This window comes from Mauremys reevesii, linkage group 6 (genome assembly GCF_016161935.1).
Source record: "Mauremys reevesii isolate NIE-2019 linkage group 6, ASM1616193v1, whole genome shotgun sequence".
In the NCBI taxonomy this organism is placed as follows: Eukaryota; Metazoa; Chordata; order Testudines; family Geoemydidae; genus Mauremys; species Mauremys reevesii.
The window spans coordinates 33,121,395-33,145,844 of record NC_052628.1 but is presented as its reverse complement, the minus strand read 5'-3'; the positions used below and the strand labels follow the sequence as shown (position 1 = coordinate 33,145,844).

The following is a 24,450-nucleotide window of genomic DNA, read 5'->3' as shown; positions in this document are numbered from 1 at the left end:
AGGTCCAACCAAAATTGGTAACCCTATTGCTAATACTCTAAATATTGGCCTTTAGAGGTATATCTTGGCTAGGGCCTTGTCTTCACTATGAAATAAGGAATATTCTACCTTGAGTTATCTAACACCTTTTTCTGTTGTGGTGAAGACAAGACCTAAAATAAAAAACTGGGCTTGTGTGTGTTAACTAGCACATCCTAACATATTCTAGTGTACCCAAGGCAAGTTTTACTTTAGCACAGAGTGAGCCTAGGGTTCCTGGGCCAATCTTAGAGGGGGGCAGGCTGGGCCCCTGCCCAGGGTGTGGTACTCTAGGGGGCATTGCCCATGCTGGTACCTCACAACCACCTGACCTGCCAACAGCCAGTGGGGCTTAGAGGCAACCAGGCAGGCACGGCAGCGTCTGAAGAGGGCGGACGGACTGAGCTGTGGGATGGGGGGAGGAAGGGAGAAGCAGCTGGACCAGTCAGGTGACTCCTCTGAAGCAAGGGTGCCCCTCCTTTCCCGCTGCCCTGCTCTACTGCCATCTGTATCCGCTGCTGCTCCTGCCCCACTCCCCCCACCCATGGAGTCACTCAAGGTCAAACTGCTCAGAGCTGGAGCCTGGTTCCTGTCTGCTGCAGAGTGTGTGTGTGGGTGGGGGGGTGTCCCTCTCCCTCTACCTGTGTGCCCAATTTCTGCTGCTCTTGGGTAGGGGTCAGGGAGAGCGTGTTTGTGCTGGTGCCTCTGGGTCTGAAGTGGAAGCTGCCAGTGCTGCTGTTCAGGCTCCCTGATCATGCTGACATGATCACTCATAGGCGCCAACTTTTCCCAGCGCTGATGGGTGCGTGACCCCCCCCCATCACCTCCAGCCTCACCCCCATTCCAACCCCTTCCCCAAAGTCCTCGCCCCAACTCCGCCCCCTCCCTACCCTTATTGGACTCCTTCCCCAAATACCCGCCCCGGCCTCACCTCTTCCCCGAGCATGATGCCTTCCCCCTCCTCCCCCTCCCTCTCAGCACTTGCTGTTTCGTGGCAGCAAGTGCTGGGAGCTAGGATGAGAAGTGGGTACGTCACGTGCTCAGGGGAGGAGGCAGAGGTGAGCTGGGGCAGGGTGGGGAGCTTGGCTGCCGGTGGGTGCAGAGCACACATCATTTTTTCCCCATAGAGGCTCCAGTGGGTGCTCTAGCCCCGGAGCACCCATGGAGTCAGTGCCTATGTGATCACTGATCACTCAGACACACACTCTCTTCCATCCACCCACCACACACTGTCACTGTCACACACACACACACACACAGTCATACATACAGTCCCCCAACACAACACACACATTCTCTCACTCATACACACTCCCCCCCAACACACACACACTCCCCCAAAACTCAGTGCTGGGCACCCAGCCAGTGCAAATTAAACACTGTGGGGAGGGAGGAAACAGCGGGGCCTAGAGGTGATGGGGTGAGCCCTGGGAGTCAGGGCAATATGGGAGTGGGGTGCTGTCAGGGCCAGCGGCATAGGTGCTGGAACTAGGGGTGCTGCCACACCCCCTGGCTTGAAGTGGTTTCCATTATCTATAGGGTTTATGGTTTGGTTAAATGGCACCCCCACTATAAAAGTTGTTCTAGCACCCCTGGTCAGGGGCACCAAAATACGTTTGCCCAGGGTACCATTTTCACTAAGGCCAACCCTATTCACCTCTACCAGCTACCTTGTGCTAAAGTACACTCTACCTGTAGAGAAAAAAAGGCAGGGCATAAAAGTGTGTGTGTGTGGGAAGGAAATCAAGGGGTCATAGACCTGGCCCAAGAAAACCCACTTAAAAATCAAGCTGGGCTGTGGAGCAGCACACTTTATATACTGTTTAAAAACTACTGCTACCAGAATAAGACAGATCGTCACCTCTTTTTTCCAGACCATTAGGCACTGAAAAAGGTGCTTTTTCCAATCAGGTTAGCTCAATTCCGCTAGTTTAACTCATTGAAAATACCACAGCAGAGAGTTTAATGCCTTCATCTTGACTTTAGCACAGCTAAAACTCAACCTTACTACAATCGAGCTATGGGTGTCAAACTGTGTCTACACTGGCTGTAAGCATGGAGCAGGGTCCATCAAATTAAACAGTGGCTTGAGATAACCTGATGGAAATAAAGCACCCTCGCCTTCTCCCTAGTCAGCAGGAGGCAACAGAAAACAGGCGTTAGGGTAGACACACCCCGTGTGCGAGCCCTGACACAGCCTGGGAGCGCTCAGCTTGGTAACAGGTCTCAGGGCGGGTGGGGGAGAAGACGACTTAGCGCGCAAGTCACTCTGGGAAACGTAGAGTGGTAGCTGTGTTCGTCAGTATCAGCAAAAAGAGAAGTATTTTGTTGGTCTCTAAGGTACCACAAGTACTCCTCCTCCTTGCTGGGAAATGTAGGCAGTCGCTCTATCCTGCTAGTTGCCCTCCCCTGGGAGGAGTCCGGGGGGGGGAGAGCCTGACGCAAGGCTCTCTGGGAGTTGTAGTCCGAAGTAGGCAACCGTTCCCTTCGCTAGCCTGAGCGACTCGCCCACTGAAAACTTCCTAGCCCATTCGCCCTATGGGCGCCAGGCCCGCTCCCCGGCAGCCGCCCCGCCCTTCCTGTTTGTGCCGGCGAAGCGCCGGGCGAGAAGGGGCTGCGGCGGAGTGCAGGTCCCGGCTGCTGAAGGTACAGCCCTGCCATTGCTTGGTGCTGGGCCGGGCGCTGCCGTTCCCCGGGCGGTCAGCGAGCCCTGGGTCTGGGGCTCCTGCCTGTGGGGCGAGAAGAGCTACATGGACACGAGCAGGCTGTTAATGCTGCCCCCAGCCCGCCTCAGGCGGTGCTTTGGGGCACTGGCTGCAATGTTGTTGATAAAATCCTGTCTCGGGGGCCGGGGGAATAGCTAGGAGGAGCGTAGTAAGTAGTTGTTTCCATATGCAGAGATTTCTGTAAAACACGAGGCGTGAAAGCTGAGCCCCACCGATGTTAATGGGAGTTTTTCCATTGAGTTCAGTGGGGGCACACTTTCACCCTAGCTCCTTATTTCTCTTCCTTGGCTGCTGCGAGTCAAGTGACAGCCACGTTTAATGTTCACAGTGAATATCTTACAACTGTAGGTAAGAGATTATATCTTGCATCACATGGAAACGACAGCCGGGGCACAAAGCTTGGAAACTAAGTATTTCTAAAAGCAGCAATGCTCAGCATGAAACTGTTTTAAACGAGTGAACTAGGATATAGCCAGAAAGTTGGGGAGAGTTATAGATTTTATGGTTTATAAGTGATGGATTATTTTCTACAATCTAGCTGCACTGATGTGCAGTACAGCACATATTGTAATTAAGTAGTGCAATGCTTTCATCAGACTGATTTACAGCATTTGGTACATCTCTCTGTTATGGAACTTTTTTTGTAAGAGTTGTAGAGATCATGTGTGGTTGTAAAGAAAAATAATGTAATTGTCCTCTATCACATAAAATTAATTCTAAATATAACTAGTATTGCCAGCTTAAAGTGATTGATAACATCCTCTACTTCAAGTGTAAGAATTTGGTTGGAAAGTTTAAAGGAAGTGTGCTGTTCTGAAATCTCGAGGCTGTGGCTAGTGTATTTGCTAGCTGTCTCACCTCAGATCCCAAAACAGAACACACATTGATGAGTTTAAGTCAGCCTTAGCATCCAGATGCTTCCTATTGTAGCATTCCCCTTCAGCCTAATGAAGAAGGTGGTAGAACTTGAGAGTTGGTCCATGGACAAGATAATTGTTTTAAATTGAATATAATTTGCAAAAATCTTTGCAGATACTGTCCAGTAATATCTGCAAGAGCTTGAATTGTTTTTTTGTAAATGTTAAAGTTATTTGAATGTGGAAATTACTTATTTTAGGTTAAGATATATTGGCTGACAACTGCTATGTCTATTGATTTGTTTCAGATGCACTTAACTTGGAACCTGCACCATCTTTATGTAGTATTGTCTTTCACCTATCCAATATATTTTATCAAGATAGTTAGTTTCTGTTTCGTGATCAGTGGAATGACATGAAGTGGTTTAGTTAAGAGTAGGAAAGATTCATCATATTTTGGTAGTAGTTCAGTTTCCTTTGAGTAGATTGTGCTAATTTCATTTGAATATTGTCATTAACATTTAAAAATGAGAGTTTAATTATAAAATGTTTAAATAAGGGTTTTATTTATGCAGACTAGGCCATCTATAGTTGGTTCCCAACCAAATGAAAAAACTGGTTAGAGAACAGTTTAGGAAAGTTGTTTTAGCACACTAGCTAAATTGCTAAAATCCAACCAACCAAACCAAACATTCTAGGGTCAAAGTACCAAGTCTTGCTTGAACTGTGTTAAAAAGACATGCCTTAAGTTTGTTTTTAAAATGTAGTTCTGATGTTCTAGCTTTATTCATAATAGCTGGACAAACCAGAGTGAGCCTTCTTACATTAGGGAAGGTTACAAAACTGTTGGTAACAAACCCAGTTGCAAGAGTTTTTGCAATAGTGGAAACTCTAATGGAGACACCTCTCTGGCTCCAGCAGCTATTTTTCAACACTGCATGTTGAGCTTCACCAGTTACTCCTGGGGGAATTCTGTGCAAAAAATTAAGTTCTGTACACATTTTAAAATTCTGCACATTTTGTCAAACACTACATAATCACCAGTTTCAATTATTTTGGTAATGTATTTCAAAACACCCATCAACACCACAAAAATCGCCCCCGGCTTAGAAAGTTGAAGAAACCCATACAACCCAGTTCCTACTTCTCCCCCCCACTCCAGCCCAGACAGACAGACAGACACACCCTTTCCCCCAGACCCCAGCCATGGGCTCCTGCCCCACCCAGACACTCTCCCCCTGCCCCCCCCCAAAATCCATAAGAACTGCCATACTGGGTCAGACTGAAGGTCCATCTAGCCCAGTATCCTGTCTTCTGATAGTGGCCAATGCCGGGTGCCCCCAGAGGGAATGAACAGAACAGGTAATCATCAAGTGATCCTTCCACTATGGCAGAAGCTGGGAATGGGCAAGTCAGGCTAGTGACACCATCCCTACCCATCCTAGCTAATGACCATTGAGGGACCTATCCTCTATGAATTTATCTGGTTCTTTTTTGAACCCTGTTATAGAATCCTCTGGCACAGAATTCCACAAGTTGACTGTTGTGTGAAGAAATACTTCCTTTTGTTTTAAACCTGCTACCTATTAATTTCATTGGGTGACCCCCTAATTCTTGTGTTATGAGTAAATAGTGCTTCGTTATTTACTTTCTCTACACCAGTCATGATTTTATAGACCTCCCTCATATTCCCCTTAGTCGTCTCTTTTCCAAGCTGAAAAGGCCCAGTCAATCTTTCCTCATACAGCAGCCATTCCATACCCCTAATCATTTTTGTTCCTTTTCCAATATATCTTTGAGATGGGGTGACCACATCTACATGCAGTATTAAAGATGTGGGCCTACCATGGATTCATATAGAGGCAATATGATATTTTCTATCCCTTAATGATTCCCAACATTCTGTTCACTTTTGACTGCCACTGCACATTGTGGATGGTTCTCTGAAAATATCCACTCAATGACTCCAAGATCTTTGACTGGTAACAGATAACTTAGACATTTTATATATATAGTTGGGATTATGTTTTCCAATGTGCATTACTTTGCATTTATCTCTGCCATTTTGTTGCCCAGTCACTCACATCTCCTTCCCCAGAGCCCAGCTGTGAGCCTCCCTAGGCCAGAGACACTCATCCCCTCCTCTCCAGAGCCCAGCTGTGGGGGCTCCCCCAGCCTAGACATTCACAGACCTCCCCCCCCAGCCCAGACAGTCACAGACCCTACCCTCCTAGAGCCCAGGGATCCAAGGGGAGAAAGCCTCATGCTGCCCCCTGCCTTCAGGGCATGCTAGGAACTGCAGCTGCCAGGAACCCTCCAGTCCCCCCCGCCCCCTTCCAACAGCCCTGCAGACAGTTTGTGTTTGGTGGTGTGGGGGGAGGAAATTCTGCACACCCAACAGTAATTTCTGCAAAATTCTGCATTGCACAGTGTTGCAGAATTCCCTCAGGAGTAACCCATTGTTAATGGAATTGTTAGAATTCTTTAGGGAAGACAGGGCCATTAAGTCTAACTGTTCCAATGTGTGGTTGTATGACAGGTTGGATATCTGTTCTAACAGTCGTGTCTACTGTGGATAACATCTTAGGGAACAATATTACATGGCTTAAGGCAAGGCTGTAACTATTCCCTAGAAACAGTTCTATAAAATGGTTGTCCCAGCCTTACTACAAACAAAAGAAATTAGAACACACCTCTGTGTCCCATGACTGACATGGCTAAATTCATAGTGTAGACAAATCTCCTAGTCCTGTCATTCATTGTGGAGAAGGCCAAACCATGTTATAACTATGTTCACATACAGAATTCAAGGGTTTAGACTTAACACTTTCAGTGTCCTTAAAACTTAGATGCTTCTCATCACAGGCTGGCTGGTTACTTTTCAGTCCGGCTCTCCCCTTTGATCAGCATTTCAGTCGCTTGGTGGTGGTGGCTGCTGTAGATGTAGGTGGAAAAGAGACAGCATGGCAAATGTCTCACCCTTTTATCATGTCCTTTCTTTCCTCTTGGCTTTGTGCCCTCATCCCCCACTTCAGTCAGGTGAGCACTACCTCATTGTGGTTCCAAACTGACTAAAAGAAGGGGGTGACTCCCTTGAGGCAGTAAGATTCTTTTGTTGCTGCCTAAGCCAGTGTCCATTGTTCCTGTGAGGCTGGGCTGGTCCCATCCATGCCCTGACAAGGTGTGAATTGCCTCTGTTCTTAGTTTTTGCATGGGTTTGCTTTAAGTCATGAGGATACATTTTCAACCTCAATTATTATATACACGAAATTATAACCTATAACATTACTGTAACAATTACTGTGTCACTATAACAACCATGCTCAGTGTGTCATGAGCCTTCTAAAGACACCCAACATGACAAACTTTGTATTGATACCACACAATCATTTATAAAGATGAACATGGGGGTGTAGGGTGTTCCCAAGATACAGAGTGTCATGCTTTGTACCCAGGTCTATTTGGGGCTCCTTCAGGAGCCCAGAAGGAAGAGGAGTTTCAAGAAGCTGCCCTTTACTTTAACACATTTATAGTGGAGCGTATGACTAGATCCAAGATCATTCAGCTCCCCTGCTTTCCAGTCTTGTCTGCCTCATGTCTTCACTGGATTAGACAAGCAACAGGGACCCCCAGGCTGGAAAAACACTGTAGTTATTTCTTAGCACTAAGACAATTCCTGCATTATTAATATTGGCAGCAACAGTTGCACATTTATCCTTTAATGTTGAGCTTTACTTTTCCTCCTAACTCAATTGGTTCTATACAGCTTTGGCTAAATTAAAGTTGTCTCTTCCTGTTTTAATTTTGACAGGTTTGTTTTTATAGTACATTTCTTTCCCATCTCTCTCCCTTTTAAACTGCAAGTATTCACTAGTTTCCCCTGTGGAAACCTACACCACAAGGACTCCACTCATTTTCACATCAGTTTATAAGTGAGAAGTTTAAGCCATTTGGTGATCAGGGCCCTCCCTGACCTGCCCCCAAATAAATATTTTAAAACATTCTGCTAAAAATCACTTTGAAAAGGCTGCAAGGAGATTGCTGTGCAACAAAACCTACTAAACTGAGTAACTTTGTTTCTTGAAAAAACGACTTCCTGATTTAATATAGTGAGTGTCCTATATTGTGTGCAACTATTGTAGGACTCAAGTTACAAAATTTAAGATGTTTGGATCTGGGGGTGTAGTTTAAAATCCATCTCTACTTTAAAAACAATTCTGTAAAAAGGAAGAAAGATGGTCTTTTAGCTAAAGCAGAGGACCACAAGGCATAAGTAGTCTAGGTTCTTATTCCTGACTCCTCCAGAGACATCCTGTGTAGCTTTCAGTAAATCAGGGGTTCTCAAACTGGGGGCAGGCCCCCCTCAGGGGATCATGAGAGGGTTACATGGGGGGGGGTCATGAGCTGTCATCCTCCACCCCAAACCCTGCTTTGCCTGCAACATTTATAATGGTGTTGAAGTGTTTTTAATGTATAAGGGAGGGGTCACACTCAGAGGCTTGTTGTGTGAAAGGGGTCACCAGTACAGAAGTCCAGGGCTGCCCGGAGGGGGGGCAGCAAGTGGGGCAATTTGCCGCAGGCCCCACAGGGGCCCCCCATGAGAGTTTTTCAGGGCCCCTGGAATAGGGTCCTTCACTCGCTCTGGGGCCCCAGAGCTTTTTCTGCTCCCGGTCTTTGCCAGTGAGGGATCCTTCCGCTCTGGGGCGGAAGGACCCCCCGCTGCCAAATTACCACCAAAGTGGGACCCCCAGCCGAAGTGCAGCCGGGTCTTCGACGGTAATTCGGCGGTGGGGGGCCCTTCCCTTCCGGGACCCGCCGCCGAAGTGCCCCAAAGACCTGGCTGCACTTCGGCAGCAGGTCCCGGAAGGGAAGGGCCCCCCGCTGCCGACTTACTGCTGAAATGTAAAGTAGACATTACAGCAGGCCTGCACAACTCCTAAAGTGGCGAGGACCATATTACCCCAAAGAAAACAGAGGGCCAAAGCCTCCCAGCACCATCAAGCCCCCCAAAAACACCCCCCCCAGCACCTCCCACCCCACAGAAACAAACCCTCCTTCCCCAGCGCTGCCCCACTGAAACAGTATTGAACCTTGGTAATATGTTATAGCCAGCCCTTAACGTAGTATAATTAAGGTAAAAGAAAAATATCTTTTTGCTAGACGTAGAATAAGATCTTCCCCCAACTTTGTAATCAATTGCCCTGTTGAATGAATAAGGTGTGAATGAGGAAGGCATGGGAGGCAGGTACCTCCAGACAGCTGCAACCCTTGGAGAGGCAATGGGAGTCAGACCAAATCAGTAGAACAGGTCAGCCACTGACTTCTCACTCACCTCCTCAGCCCGCCACCCCCCAGCTCGCCTCCTCAGCCCCCACCACTGCCTGCCCGCCTCACCTGCTGCCACCCTCCCCCCACTGTCTGCCCACTTTCCTCTTCAGCCCCCCGACCCCCCTGGCTTGCCTCCTCACCCCCTGCCACTGCCCACCTGCCTCTTTAGCCCCCCCCCTCACCCACTGCTTGCCTGCTCACCCCCCATAGGCCACACAGTGAGCCCATGCCGGCCACATGTTGTGCAGGCCTGCATTACAGCAACTGAAGGGATTCTTTATCACTGTAGTTAATATGCCTCTGAGAGGGGGTGGCTAGGTCAACAGAAAAATTCTGCCATTGACCTGCCGGTGTCTACACCAAAGGTTAGGTCAGCTTAATTACATCACATAGGGGACAAGATTTTTTGTAGTTAAGCCAGCTTGACTTAACAGTGTAGACCAGCCTGTAGTGTTTGAAAAAGGATAGGAGGGAGGAATTGGAAGTAGTAAGGCTGGAAAAACTAGGAGTCCAACATTGACATGTGCTGACACTTTGGGGAGGTCAGAGAAGAGGCTGTATGATGGGGTGCAATAGGAGAGGTGATGTCAGGTGGGAGGAGCCAGGTTTCAGGGAATGCAAGAAGAGATGATAAATATTCCTGCTCCATCTACAAAACTTACCAATTCCAGAAGCAGCCAGGGAAGGAAGGAGGCAGGAACAGAGGAATAAGCACAATCAGATTGGTTAGAACAGAGCCAGTGGGACAGCAGTGGTGGCACGGAATGATTCAACAGAGGGATGACAGCCAGCATTAGGGCAGAGATTGCCAGAGGTGAGAAGAAGAGTCAGAAGAGGCTGCAGAAGTTATACATAGATTTAAGAGGGTGAGGGGAGAAAGAACTGCAAAGGAGAGGTGAGTTCAAGGAATGGGAGATGATGCTTTTGGAAGGAGGGGTAGGGAAGGAAGAGAGGAGGAAGATTTGATGGAACAGGTGAGGAGTGTGGTGAGCACTTTGGGAGAGGCTGAGTGGAAGTGGTGTAAGGAAGTGTTGCATGTTGCTCAACATTCAGATGTACATCTGCCAAATTCTGAGATGTCTGTGTAAATTATGCACAGTATTTGTTACCTAAGCTCTTAAGCATTTAAATTTGTTTGAAGCATTTAAATTTGTTTCAAGCAAATATTGCAAATTTTGTGCAAGCATAAAGAATATGGTTTGTATTTAAATTGTACCCTCAGGGATTTCCTCAGGTCTTCTTTGATATACCACTACAATTCTGATTAACTCATTAATTGTCAAAGATTCTCTTGCCTCCACATGAAAACCAAAATAAAGAAAATAAAATCTTGTGTGTTTAAAGTTGGATTCTGATCCCAGATATATTAGTTTCAAACTGGTGTAACTCATTTGAAGTCAGTGGCATTACACCAATGTATGCAAGATCAGAATCTAGTCAGGGTTCTTTTCCAAAACTATCATACACATTTATAATCCATTATAAGTAGGAATATGGACAACTGATTCCTTTTAGTTTGGTGGTGGCTGAACATGAAATATTACAATACTACCATAATCTGATCTTTATTTTGGGAAATAGACAAGAAATCTTTGTGCAACTTTTAGGATGTATTTTCTGGAAAGTTTGCACTAGTGGAATGAAACAGCAAGGCATTTAGTCCACTGAACGGGATAAACTCTGTTCTCAATTACACAGCAGCAAACAAAAAGTAATTTCATTGAAATAAGTGAAATTATTTCAGTTACACCGGTGTAAGCTTGAGAACAGAAGAGAGTCTCATGTTATGAAGGTCTGAACATGACAAAAGCTTAAAAGGAAGTCACCCTATTTAATGTTAATTTGAATGCCATGGGCCTGATTTCCATTTGTGATCTGCATAGCCTGGGAAAGGGGAAGAATGGTGGTGGTGGCCGCTGGATTCTGAGACCAGCTAGGGAGGGACCAGTCCTAGTCCTCAGCAAGGGTGCTCTAATTTATGCATGGCTATTCCAGCAACTGGAGAGTACTGGTATTCTGGCAGCATCCCTACACTGGTAGCAGAAGTATGCTGTAGAGGCACACTATGCCAGCTATCCACCACCAACTAAGTTCCTTTTATGAAAGGGGAATTACCAGGTAGCTAGTTAAGTTGGCTTTCTGCCTCCCTTGTACCACCTGGACTCTATATGCATGCAGGCTTCTGCCCATGCCAAACTCATAACAGGACCTTAATTACTAATTATAATTGTCTTGTTTCACTTGTTTAGGTCAGAATAATTTACAGGATCTAGAAGAAATGCATTCTTCAAATCTGGAAGAGGATACCAAACCTCTCCTGATCCCTGTTGGAGGTGATGAAAGTGATTATGGAATCATGAGCATTCAGTTTAATCCAGCAGACCTAAAATGCAAGAGGTGAGGGGCAGTGTAACCTTATACAGTGATCATAATAGTAGGGTGACCTGATGTCCTGATTTTATATAGACAGTCCCAATTTGGGGTTCTCTTATATAGGCTATTACCTCCCACTCCCTGTCCTGATTTCACATTTGTTGTCTGGTCACCCTACATGATAGTGACGGTCTTATCTTTACCTTTAGAACAATTCAATAAAGATAAAATAACCATACTAAAAAGGTTTGGCTTCTAATAAACACCTCCTGAGCTAAATTATAAATATGTATTTTTCTATTCTAGGAAGAGACAGGTCTATTGAGTTTGCTGAAACCTTGACAATTCAGGGAGGGCAGTGGGAACTTGTTAGAAAAGATATATTGGTAGCTTTCCAAATCTATCTTAAACTGAATAGATGTAGTGAATACATATTGATTTCCAGGTCTATTAAAATTTTTAATCTTATTAGACAATTAAAACCTCAGACTTAAATGGTGAGAGTATGCAAAAGATTGAATGGCTTGTGTGAACACAGGTATATAAATAAATGCTGTGTGCATGTGTATATGAATTCATAGGCATGTAGGAGTTTAAAAAAACGTGCGCATGTAAGAAGGGAAACCCACTGACATGCTGCTTGGAGGGCCTCCAGAAAATTATGCTTCAGAAATAGGCAATCCTGCAGCATTCTTAGGGATGTGATGGCAACATGTCAGCTATACTTAGTACGATTATAGGTGGGGCTTGTAACAACCTATTAAGGCAGCCTGACACTTCCCTTTAAGACTGCAGTTGTTCACAATTTTGCCAAACACTTCAGGCTGAACTTTTCCATGCTGGGTGTCTGATTACCTCAGGCTCAATTTTTTTGAAACTAAAAATGTTGAAACTTTTGAATTGGAGATGCAGGGGGAAAGGAGACAGGTCTGACAAAGAGCTGGAGTGCAGAGGGACAACTGGGACTGGCTGGGCAAGTTGACTGGGACTAAGCTATGGGGACAATTGTCATGACTGGAGCTTGGGTGGTTAGGCCCAGTGGTCGGAGCAATAGCAGTCAGAGGGCAGGAACCACATCAAAGGTTGGAGCTGGAGTCAAGAACCAGGAGTCAGAGCCAAGGGTCAGGAACCAGGAGTTTGCTCTTTGACTTCTGACCCCAGCTCTATCTGAGAGGCAGGTCCATAACTATAGCTGGCAGGTGAATCCACCTGATTGCACAGACACTTCCTGGAATTCCTCCTGGGTTTAAATAAGGCACCTGGACCAATCAGGGGCCACAAGAGAAGCCTTCCAAGGTGTTTGTCTCCACAGGGTTCAAGTGGAGATGTATACTGCCCTATCATGGCTGCCAGGTAGTGGCATGGAGGTGTTGGCAATCCTGCAGACCCCAGCTTCTAGCTTCCATAGAACCTAACAGCAAGATTGGAGTTAGAACAAGAAGCCCAGGAAGAGACATTGGGACTAGTTGTCTGTGTGGACAAGGAACATGGGTAGAGAGGGTATGTGATGGGAGGTCAGTGGTGGGGCAAGAGACCGATCAGATAGGAGCTAAGGGCAGGGAGAACTGGAACTGGCTGGTCAAGGAGATTGGGACTGGAAATGTGTGGGGTGGGACTTGGACATGGAGCCTAGAGGGGTGAGACTAGTACAGTCAAGGAGACTGGGATGAGAAGCCTGGGGCAGAAGCAAGTATGATCATGTAATGAATAATCAATCCATACATACAAATGGGCTGAATTAAGGATGCACAGACAGCATTAATTGTCATTTCCTAACTTAAGTGCTTGACTTTGAAACCTTAGTAATATTTTTAGTAGAGTGTGTGTGTAATTTCCTAGGTCCTTAAAAATGCAAACTAAAAAACAGATTGCATTATGTGGCATCATATTCACACACATGGTCAGCAGCAGGTTGGAATCTTTAGATCTGCCCCACAGACTTGGGTTAACAGAGTAACTGATAGCAGTAATAGGTTGTCATCCTCTATATGGACCAGCATTAGAGGGGGATGGAACACTGCCAGTTTTACAGATATTTGCTTACAGCAGAGGGATGGTGAGACTCAAGAATCTTAGCTTCTGTTCCAGGCTATAGAGAGGAGCAGGCTCTAGTGGGCTCAGACTCTTCTACCCATTCCCCCAACCTTGACCCCTTTTGCCTATTCCCCTCCAACCTGTCCTTGTCTCAGTCCTATCACTTCTCTACCCTAGGCTTCTTATTCCAGTCTCAGTCTCCTCACTGAGGGTACGTTTACACTTACCAGGACGGTCGACGCGGCGAATTCGACTGCTCGGAGTTCGAACTATCGCGTCTGATCTAGACGCGATAGTTCGAACCCCGGAAGCGCTAGTTCGAACTCCGGTACTCCACCGCGGCAGGAGGAGTTGCCGGAGTCGACCTTGGAGCCGCGGAGTTCGCTTCCGCGGCGTCTGGACGGTAAGTAAGTCGAACTAGGGTAGTTCGAATTCAGCTACGTTATTCACGTAGCTGAATTCGCGTACCCTAGTTCGACCCCCGAGCTTAGTGTAGACCAGGGCTTAGAAATTCCTGGTCTTTATTCCTCAGGTTTCACATCCCAGGCTCCTTGTCCAGCAAGTCCTCATCTCCCACTCCAGACACCAAGTTACAGTCCCTCCCTCACACCCAGTCTTCACTGCTCCCAGTCTCCTTGCCCAGCCATTCCTAGTTCCCTTCCAACCCTCCCCAGTTCCTTTCAATTGGTCTCTTTGCCCAGCCAGTCCCAGTTCCTCCCTCCCAACTCATCATCTAAGTCAGTGGTTTTCAAACTGCAGGTCATGACCCAGTACTGGGTCATGGCAGCTCTGGTCAGCACTGCCAACCAGAACATTAGAAGTCCTGTCAGCAATGCTGCCCAGGTAAGGCAGGCTAGTCCCTACCTGTTCTGACACCGCACTGTGCCCTGGAAGTGGCCAGCAGCAGGTCCAGCTCCTAGGCAGCAGGGCCACAGAGCTCCACATGCAGCCTGAGCACTGGCTCCACACTCCCATTGGTTGGTTTGGACAGTGCCTGTGGGAGAGCCACGCGGAGCCAGACCTGCTGGTCACTTCTGAGGCTCAGTGTGGTCTGTGGTGCCAGGACAGGCAGGAAGCCTGCCTCTGCACCCTGGCTGCACCACTGAGTGGGAGCCACTGGAGGCAAGTCTGTGCCCCAATGCCCTGCCCCAGCCCTGAGACCCCCAAACTTGAAACCCCTTCCTGCACACCAAACCCCTCATCCCTGGCCCCAGCCCAGAGCCTGCACTCCCAGTGCAGAGCCCCCTCCCACACCCTGAACCCCTCATTTCCAGCCCCACCTTGCAGACCTCACCCCAACCTTCTGCCCCAGCCCTGAGCCCCTTCCACACCCCAACCCCTCATCCCCAGCTCTGTTGGATCAAAGGCATCAGTTTTCTTTAACTGGGTCACCAGAAAAAAGTTTGAAAACCACTGATCTAAGCTGTCTCTCCCCTTCCCCCATATTCCCCATCCTCACTGGTTCCCAGTGCCAATCTGCCCTCCTCATCCAATCTCAGTGACTCATGCCCCAGGCTCCTTGTCCAGCCTCTTTCAGTTCTACACCCACCTCGTGTCTCACTGGCTAGTATTTCTCCACTCCTCTCTCCACCTCACTGATTCCTAGTCCCAGTCTCTTTGCCCACCAAGTCCTAATCACCCCCCGTTCCTCATTTTAGCCGAGGATGCTTTCCCCAGCCACCAGTCCATCCCTGCCCATTTCCATCCCGAGACTCCTTTTCCAGACAGTTTCATTCTCTACCCTCACCTCAACTCACATTTCAAATTTGTCATCCCTGGCAGCCTCCAGGGTCTCTCTCAATCAGCTTCCCCCATTCTCCCTTCCCCGTCATCTCCTCCCACCCCAATTCTGGTACTTTGCCCTGTGCACTCAAATAAAACAATTTCCTCTTTCCTGCTGCCTGGATCCAGTGAGGGATGGGTGGGGTGTTGTCATTGAGGGCACAGGAGAGACAGGCTCCCTATTCTCAGCTATGGTGCCTGGCCCACAGCAGTGATGGCAAGGGAAATTTTGCTCATCCCCAAGTAGGAGCATGCTCAGTGCAGATGGAATAGTCAGGGAATTTTAGTTGCAAAGCTCTAACAAGTCTGAGGATCTGTAAGCTTCACATTTTCAAAGGTTTATAACTTGGACAAATTTGAGCAGATTTTCATTGAGACAGCAAAAGGCACATCCCGGACACAAAGGCCACCCTGCTGCCACATTTTGAGTTCATACTCAAATGCATGGGGCAGCAGAGGGTTTCAAAAGGTTGCCAGAATTTATTATGGGCAAAACAGCATATTTTTCTTTGGCCTCATTCTTGGAAGTGGCTTAACCATTTTGGCTGAAATTTTCCAAAAAAGTTTAGTTTGAAGGACACCCCCAACATGAAAACAGAGCCCAAACCTAAACTGTTGGTAACATTGTAAGCAACTGACAACAAGGTCTTATAGTGGGAGGTGCTGGGAAACCTTAATGTTAGGTGGTGCTACTAGCCCGGCCTATAACTTACATTCTTAACATTCAAAATTATTCTGCAGTTGAAAATAGAATAGAGTATGCCAGGTACCACTGCATCCCTTTAATAAATACTAATTGCAAGACAGTAACATTTAGTAAGTGGGAGGGAAAGCGTGTTTCACTATTAATGGAGCCCCTAACCTACTTTCCAGATGGAGGGAATAGCACCATGCTCTCTCGGACATTTGGCTCTGCTACTTTGTCTTTTCACCAAGCACCATATCTCTGGGATGCAGTATGCACAAAAGGGCTATAGAGGGCAAGGTCTTCTCTAGAAAGCCTTACTTCTCTGGCAGAGGAATGAGGTCTGCATAGAAGAGTCCCCCCAGCATGGGCTGGGGTGACCAGATGTCCCAATTTTATAGGGATAACCCCAATATATGGAGTTTTTTCTTATATAGACACCTATTACCCCCCTCCTCTCCCCATTTTTCACACTTTATCTAGTCATCCTACCATGGACACTAGTGCAGGAGCACATCTGTGGGCTGATTTCCTGCCATCCACTTTTGCTGAGACTCCAGTGACTGAAAGGCTTCAAACTTACATGCAAGTCAAGGGCATAGAACCTCCAAGACATGGGTCTCTACTTACCTTCCCTGGGCAAGGCAGGGAAGGAATGAGATGATGGATGTCTGCCTGAGGCAGCTCACAAAACAGGGGCATGGCCTGTGCAGGTAGATTAGAGGCAACAGAGTACTCTGGGATGAGGAAAGAGGAAGTGCAGGACAAATTCTTGCCATGTACTTAATACTGAAAAGTGTCTGGGGCCCTTGTGGCCCAGCTAGCATGAACTGGGCTACCATGTAATACAGCTGTATGGCGCTGCAAGTGGCAGGGGAAAGATTTGCCATATGCTAAGAATGGTGGGTGAGAGGGTGACACATGCAACAAGTGTAGCTTATACTTCCCTGGTGAGGAAGATACTATGGTTAGGAGAGTGGTTAGTTTATGCTTTGGTTCATCCATTGCACTCCAGAAGCACTGACTATCCCATATTAACAAACATCACTCAGCTGTGTCATTTGTGGTCATGAGGGGGTTGTGTTTATGCTTTTCCTTGGCATTTAGTCATCCACAAAGAAACTAAAGCATGAGCTCTGTTAAGATACCTGAGCAACAGAAACTAAACAAGAAAGCTTAAGGTGCCTGTAGGCTTTTCCTGCTCCTGCCTTCCTGTTTTGTTTCCCTCATTGCCTGTGCAGGCCTGCTGTTTTCTGATCCATGCTTGGCCTTTCAGGGCAGCACTGTTTTTCGATACAGCTCTGCCTATAGTAATGGCAGGCTTGCTCCCCCCTTGGCTTGGCTGGTAGTGGGTATGTTGACAACTGTGGCTGGAAGGTGAGATTCCCAGTACGGGTAGACAAACTCACTACCTCAGCTCAAGCTAGCATGCTAAAAAATAGTACTATGGATGTTGTTTCATGGGCAGCAGTTCAGCTAGCAGCCTGATTGTAAGGCCACCTGGCTGCTGGTCCAAGCTTAGGTGGCTAGTCTGAACCACTGCCCAAGCCACAATGTCTATGCTGCCATTTTTAACATGTCTGTCTACCTGTGCTGTGAATCACACCTCCTAGCTGCAGCATAGACATATCCTGTAGGTCACTGTCTTGAGGGTTGTCCCCCTCCAAAAAAATCTCCCTACCTGGCCTCAGCCCAGTGGTACTGGAAAAACTTACTGTGGGGGGTGCTAAAAGCAGAAGCCATGTATTTGGGTTACTACTAGAAGCCAGGGGGTGTAGCAGGACCCCCAGCACCCATCATTCCAGCACCTATGATTAAGCTGGTTCTCTTGATTATTTGTCCTTACTTGGGTCTAATCTGTAGGCAGCAGCTGCAGCAAAGGAAAGGATTTTGGTTAGAGAGCTACAGAAGAGTGCTGGGAGCAGACACTTTCTCTCAGAACTAGCTGCTTTCATCTTGAAATAGATCTGGTGATTTCTGCTTGTTACAAGACTCACTTTCTTTCTTGCCTTCCCTGGCGGCAGCAGCCAGTGCTGCTAGAGCAGAAGGAAGGGAAGGGCAAGGCCAGATGCTCTGACCCACTTCAGCTAAAGGCAGTTTTGAAAGAAGTGCAGTCAGTGCCCCTGCTGCCTCTCAATCACCCAGATTGAGCTTTTCAGCCCTGCTGCCTTTCTGATTACCAAGCCTGTGTCTGTGAGGTGCAGTTTGCATAAAAGACACAAAGATGGCACTGTTGTCTTTGGAAAGTCTTTTTCCTCTCCACCACAGATTTAAGATTGATAGCAGCATTATAACAGGGGTTTTCAAACTGGGGGTCAGGAACCCCTCAGGGGGTCACAAGGTTATTACTTGCAGGGGTCACAAACTGTCAGCCTCTACCCCACTCACCATTAGCATGGCATCTCCTCCTAGTCACTCTGGCAATTAGCTCTCAAAGTCAGTGCCCCTTCCCATGGTTGCATGCCTAGGTCTAGGGTTGCCAACTTTCTACTTGCACAAAACTGAACACTCTTGCCCCACCCCTTCCCTGAGACCCCACCCATTCCATCCCCCCCTCTGTTGCTCACTCTCCTCACCCTCACTCATATGCTCATTGTCACTGGGCTGGGGCATGTGAGGGCTCTGGCTGGGGGTATAGGGATGAGAGGTTTGGGGTGCAGGAAGGTGCTCCAGACTGGGATGAGAGGTTCAGATGGCAGGGAGGAGACCAGGGTGCATGCTCTGGGCAGCAATTACCTCAGGCCACTCTCCTCAACAGCTCCTATGCAGAGGCACGGCCAGGCAGCTCCACATGCTGCCCTTGCAGCTCCATTGGGCACAGTTTCCAGCCAATGGGGGCTGTAGAGCTAGTGCTTGGGGGGCAGTATGTAGAGCTCCCAGCTACCCCTAGGCTGGATGACCAGAGCCACCAGGGTCCCTTTTTGATTGAGCAGTCTGTTTGAAAATTGGACACCTGGGAACCATACCTGAGTTAGAGGTCTGTAGGTCCTCTCTCATCTTAGGGAGAACAGTATTCTCTGCATGACTTAGCCTACTAGCTAGGTCACTTACCATTCCCACTTTCAGGATATAGCAAAGTCCTTTTTTCACTAGTCATAGGCAGTCTTCCTATTCATTGTTTTAGGAGCCCCTCCTTTAGCATCTGGTAGGGGAACCACAGGTCTATACTTTACTCCAGGAACCTTTAGCCCACCAATTTACTTCTTTCATGGATTACTTCTCCTAACTCCTGATAGCCCTCCTTGTTCTGAGTGCAATTGCAGCCTTTCTCTAGGGCCAGTTTCCTGGCTTTATAGGCCCCACCTATTCCTGCCCAGCTGAGCCTGCTTTCAATCGCCCGGCTTCCCCTCCAGGTGTAGCCTATGGAGTTAATTGGCCTGCCTGGCCATCATAACCTCTTCTAGTTGTGAGTGTGAGGTGGATTGACTAGCACAAAGTAGGTTACCTGGTTGTATGGTTTTAGGAGCCATACCTAGGAGAAAAAAAAAATCTGCCTTATGCTAAAAGTAGGGGGTGAGAGGGAGTGGGAGTAGGAGCAGTGCAGGTGTACTAACAGAAGGCTTTTTTTAAAACCTGTTCCTGTGAATACCATGATCAGAAACAGGTTTGTGGTGTTTTCTAGTATCCTTTGTTGGTTGGTTCTAGAATATTCTTTTCTTGTGTTTAAAGACATCATGTTGTATTTTTATGTTTAGTATTTGTCTATTGTATATTGTGGGATGTTATTGTTTGTTTCATAGTTGACTCTTTTCCTAGTTAATAAGTTAATTATTCTGAGTAGCCTTGGATGGATTTTTAAAAACTATAAGGTGACCGATTGGGTTTGTTGGTTTAAGATGTGTTGTTGAATTGCCCAAAAAATAGTTTTTTACTGGTATGTAATTATGTCTCTTAATCTAGTAAAGATATTTTTTTTTACTTTGTTTAACAAAAAAAATACACTAGAGATGTAAATGGCTTTAAGTAATATAATACAAGTCTATTAAAGTAGACACTGTTGCTTTTTTTTATTCCTTTAGAATTTCTAATTATTCAGTATGAATGATTTGCTAATTATGTAATTTTTAGGTTGTTGGTAATCTTAACATAGTAATTTTGTACACACCTTAATTTTGGGATGTCACTATGAAGTTGCAGCAACGGCACCTGTTGAACTAAAGTTAGGGTGGGGTTTTTGCCTTTCAAGCTCTTTGATTATAACATTTTTATGTAAATAAATTTTGTAACTGTCTTAAGGAATGTTTGGAGTTGTGAGGATGGTACTTGAAGGCATTTGTGTTAGAAGTAATTCTCCAGTGTAAAAGTGTTTGAAAACCACTGTAGTGGATGTTCCTAATGTTCCTGGCCTTTAACTACAGGGGAAAACAATGGGAGAAAAAGGCAGGGAATTTAAAAAGAATAAAAGGGTGGAAGTTAAGATGAAAGAAGATTCAGGAGCAGTCAGTATGAAAAATAAACATCTCTAAATTTCACTACTGAAAAGAATAATAGTATGGGTGAGGGAGCTAAGGAGTTTCTTTTCTTCAGAAGTGGTTCTTTTTACCTCTTTTAAAGTTTTCTTGTGAATTTAGAGATAGTGAAGGATGCTGGATAGATATCTTTGGAGGGTAAAATCTTCTAACTACAGAACAGATGTAGCTAAGGGCCTAGTGCAAAGAAATAGACTATGTAATTGAGCAAAAAGGTTCTTCTCAGTGTTTTCTTTTTGCAGGAAGGGATTCATTATTTCAATAGCTGGGTTAATATCCATAGTATTTAATGATTAAATTATTACAAAACTCAAATATTGGGGCAAGAGGAGGTCTGTGGTTTAATTTAGCATTATTATTTGTCAGTTTGTACAGCATTTTGTAGAATAAAAGCTACGTTAGTGTGAAGAACTATAAATAACCAATATAGGTGTACTGATAGATGCCTATATCAGTATAAGAACACTGATTGATAGATATTGTAACTGAACATGATATGCTTTCCACAGAAAAATATGCTAAACAAACACAATCCCTGCCACAAAGAGTTTATCTGGCCCTGTTCCTTCAGTTGGATCTGCATGGGTAGATTACTTATCCCATGCAGATCTAGTTGCAGGATAGGGGTCTGCAGACATGAACATGTGAAATATGCACAGTTAGGACCCAGATTAGCCTATGAACAGTGCTGCTGGTGAGTTTCATAGAGCAGATTGATTTCCATGAGTGAACTGGAGAAGAGGGAAGGCCCTTAGTACATCTACAGGCCTGAACCAGATTGAAGCCCCATTGTGCTAGGTGCTCTACAATCATACAGTGAATGGCCATGCCGGTCAAAAGACATTTTTCTTCATTTAAACAGTAAGGGCTTGGCTACACTTGCAAGTTGCAGCGCTGGTAGAGGCTTTCCAGCGCTGCAATTAGTAACCGTCCACACCTGCAAGGCACATCCAGCACTGCAACTCCCTGGTTGCAGCGCTGGCTGTACACCTGGCCAGGTTGGGGTGTAGCGATTGCAGCGCTGGTGATCCAGCGCTGCTCATCAAGTGTGGACACACACCAGTGCTTTTATTGGCCTCCAGGGAATAAGGAGATATCCCAGAATGCTTTTAACTAAATTACTCCCTTTGTTTTGTTATGCAGCCTGTCTTTGTTTTGTTGTGAACCTCCGGAGCTCCGAGCTCCATTTCTATCGGAGCTGCTTATCAGCTCCTGTTTGCTGTGATCAATCTGTGAACAATCAAATGAGATCCTCCTCCCTGTTGTGAACAGCTCTGTGGAGCTCCTCCGTTGCTGCTGCTGCTATCTAAAAAACAAACAGAGCTCCTGTTTGCTGTGATCATCTGTACTTGGCTGTAAACAATCAAATGAGAGGCAGGCAGGGAAACAGCGGGGAGTCGTGTTGCCTGCAGGCTGTTTGCAATTAAGAGTTAAGACTAAGGGGTCAGAAAAATGTTCTGATTTTTCAAGTCAGGAAGCTAAACACACAGTGTTGGCTCCAAAAATCCCCTCTCTCTTTCCCCCCACTCCCTGTCACACTAGACCCCACTCCACCCCCCTCTTTTGAAAAGCACGTTGTGGCCACTTGAATGCTGGGATAGCTGCCCATAATGCATCACTCCCAACAGCGCTGGAAATGCTGCAAATGTGGCCACACACCAGTGCTGGTAGCTGTGAGTGTGGCCACACACCAGCGCTGCTCCTACACAGCTGGATGACCAGTGCTGCAAACCGTAAGTGTAGCCAAGCCCTTAATGAAGTCTCCTTTCTCTCTCTCCAGCCCCAGAGCATTTAACACATTAGGGAGCATACTGACAGCTCACACATTACTCCCTCTTCAGCTTTGTAGCAGCTCTAAAGCTTCATATATGAAACAAGTAAAGTGTCTTCAAGTTGAAATGTTGCGAATGTCTTCGAGTTATGGTGAGACAGTATAATTTGAACACAAAGTAAATGTTTCTATGACTTGAAATGTTAGTGTCATGGAGGAGCACTAAAATAATACAGTGAAGTAAAAAAAAGTCTTGTTTTAAAGGCCTCATTCTGAATATTATTCAGCAGATGTACAGCACTGGCTATTCAGATCCAAACAAGGCTAACTCTATGACATGAAATAGTATGTTTTCCTTCTCCACAGAGTGGCCCTAAACATACCCCTTTCCAGTTATTGTTCTGAAATGTGCATTCCATTTTGTAGGACTTCTAAAATATTACTCATCACTATTTTCAGAAAAGCAGAATATACCAGTTTTTCAAGATAATGAAAATTCCGGCAGATTTCAGCACACAACTAGACTAGCCAAATTTATGCCATATTCTGCCCTTTTCTGTTGGTGCAGTTTCTATAGCCACATTTTTGCACATAAATAAATAAAAATCCACGTTTAATCTACATTTACATTCATATATGGGACTTCCTTTACTCTTTTTGCCATATGTATCTTTCTGACAGTTCCATCCAGAAAGATTTTAGAGGGTTTCTTTTCCTGGACCTAATGCAGAGCATCATCGTATCTGAGATTATGATTATAAAAGAAAGAAAAGATATGTATTTCTAAAATGGCAAGGAATAACCCTGAGATATAGTAGGTCTTGGAAATTCAGTCCTTCATCCATATTTTTATTAATATGTGCCTCAGTTGTCCTGTGATCCTTATGAATGTTAGTCACAAAATGCATATAGCTCAGCAACTGAATTCTCCTGACCAGTGGTATTGTACCAAAAAAAAAAAAAAAAAAGGCTTCAAGAAATTTCCCAGTCCTTTGTATTGTCCAAGATGTGATATTTGGAAATAAATAAAATGAAAACTAACATGTCTGATTAGTATCCAGGGTTCCTTGCATTAATCATGGACCAAGTACACAATATGACTAAGGAAGCTGGGGAGGAAGCAGTTCGGTTCCCTGGCAGTGGAGCAGGGGTGGCTCCAGGCCCCAGCACACCAAGCGCATGCTTGGGGCGGCGTGCCTCAGGGGGCACTCTGCCGGTCGCCGGGAGGGTGGCAGGCGGCTCTGGTGGACCTCCCGCCGATGTGCCTGCGGAGGGTCCGCTGGTCCCGCAGCTTCGGTGGAGCCGCGGGACCAGTGGACTCTCCGCAGGCACACCTGCGGGAGGTCCACCGAAGCCGTGGGACCGGTGACCAGCAGAGCGCCCCCCGCAGCATGCCGCCGTGCTTGGAATGGCAAAATGTCTAGAGCCGCCCCTGCAGTGAAGCTGCAGTAGCTCCACGTTTACTGTGCTATCGTGCATTAGAGAGAATGGTTAGTGGGTAAATGTAATAGCCAATCCCATGGCCTCCTCCCATTGCATGTCCCAAGTGAGCTGCTGGCCTTGGTGTCCCATGCACAGAACAGTTGTGTGTTGTGCAGGAGATGTAAATCTCTAGTGTGGAATTCCAGCATCCTGTCTGTACCTACCATTCAGTGGTAAACACACTGGTTCCCCTGTGGTGGAATTTCTGCCCCGAAGTGAAGAATATTGTCAGCTGGATTAATATTTAAATGTAGAGTATAATAGTATGTTGTCCTGGGAAAAAAAGCAGATACACTGAACTCTGCTGGCCCTCCATTTACTCTTTCAGTGCTTGGGTGTCACCCACACTATTGTTTCTATAAATTAACACTCATAGTCATGCCAATTTCCCCCGCCCCCATTATGCCTCTTTTGATTCCTATTGCCTTTTGAGTGACCCCATGTGAGTTCCCTCCTGAGAGTGAAGGTTTCTCAGTGATCTGATAGAGCTGTTGAGCTTTATGTTGATGGCATTCCCAAGCCTCTTTATTCTATACGTGGTCACCACCAAAAGCATCTCCCTGATACTCTGCTCTCTATGGAATACTTGGTCAAATTAATGGTCTCTGGTCTCCATCTGTAAGGTGCTCTTTGGCAGAGGTTCTCGAGCTGTGGTCCGTGTTTCACCAGTGGTCTGTGAGCTCCATTCAGATGATCTGCGGATAGTTTCCCTCTAAGGTGTGTGCCTGGGTGGCTGCACATGAGAGAATGAAGGGCCACCCACCTAATTAGTGGCCGTGCAGGTGTGGCTCCACTAATTAGGTGCCTGGACCCTGGAGAAGATGTACATGTGAGGTGGTGGCCTTCAGGGGAATGGGGAAGGTGGAAGGGGGCAGTGGAGTAAGAAGAAGAGGTGGAGGGAATTTGGGACATGCAGGGCTATGGA

General features: G+C 46.4%; 1 protein-coding gene and 1 non-coding gene across 6 annotated transcripts in view; both read left to right on the top strand.

The window, feature by feature from the left end:
• Positions 1-2,555: 2,555 nt before the first annotated feature.
• SLC38A9 (solute carrier family 38 member 9) overlaps positions 2,556-24,450 on the top strand; it is a 78,102-nt gene continuing 56,207 nt past the window's right edge. The window contains exons 1-2 of one of the 5 annotated variants that reach the window (XM_039544324.1): positions 2,556-2,664; positions 11,179-11,326. In XM_039544324.1, the coding sequence (XP_039400258.1) occupies positions 11,208-11,326 (119 nt within the window). In that variant the 5' untranslated portion in view covers positions 2,556-2,664; positions 11,179-11,207. Of the gene's footprint in view, positions 2,665-11,178; positions 11,327-19,245; positions 19,408-21,965; positions 22,006-24,450 lie in introns of those variants that run through there. The other 4 variants (XM_039544328.1, XM_039544325.1, XM_039544326.1 and 1 more) reach the window with 4 other exon arrangements.
• LOC120408781 lies at positions 16,743-16,902 on the top strand. The gene has a single exon (XR_005600959.1). It is a non-coding gene; the product is annotated as a U1 spliceosomal RNA (small nuclear RNA).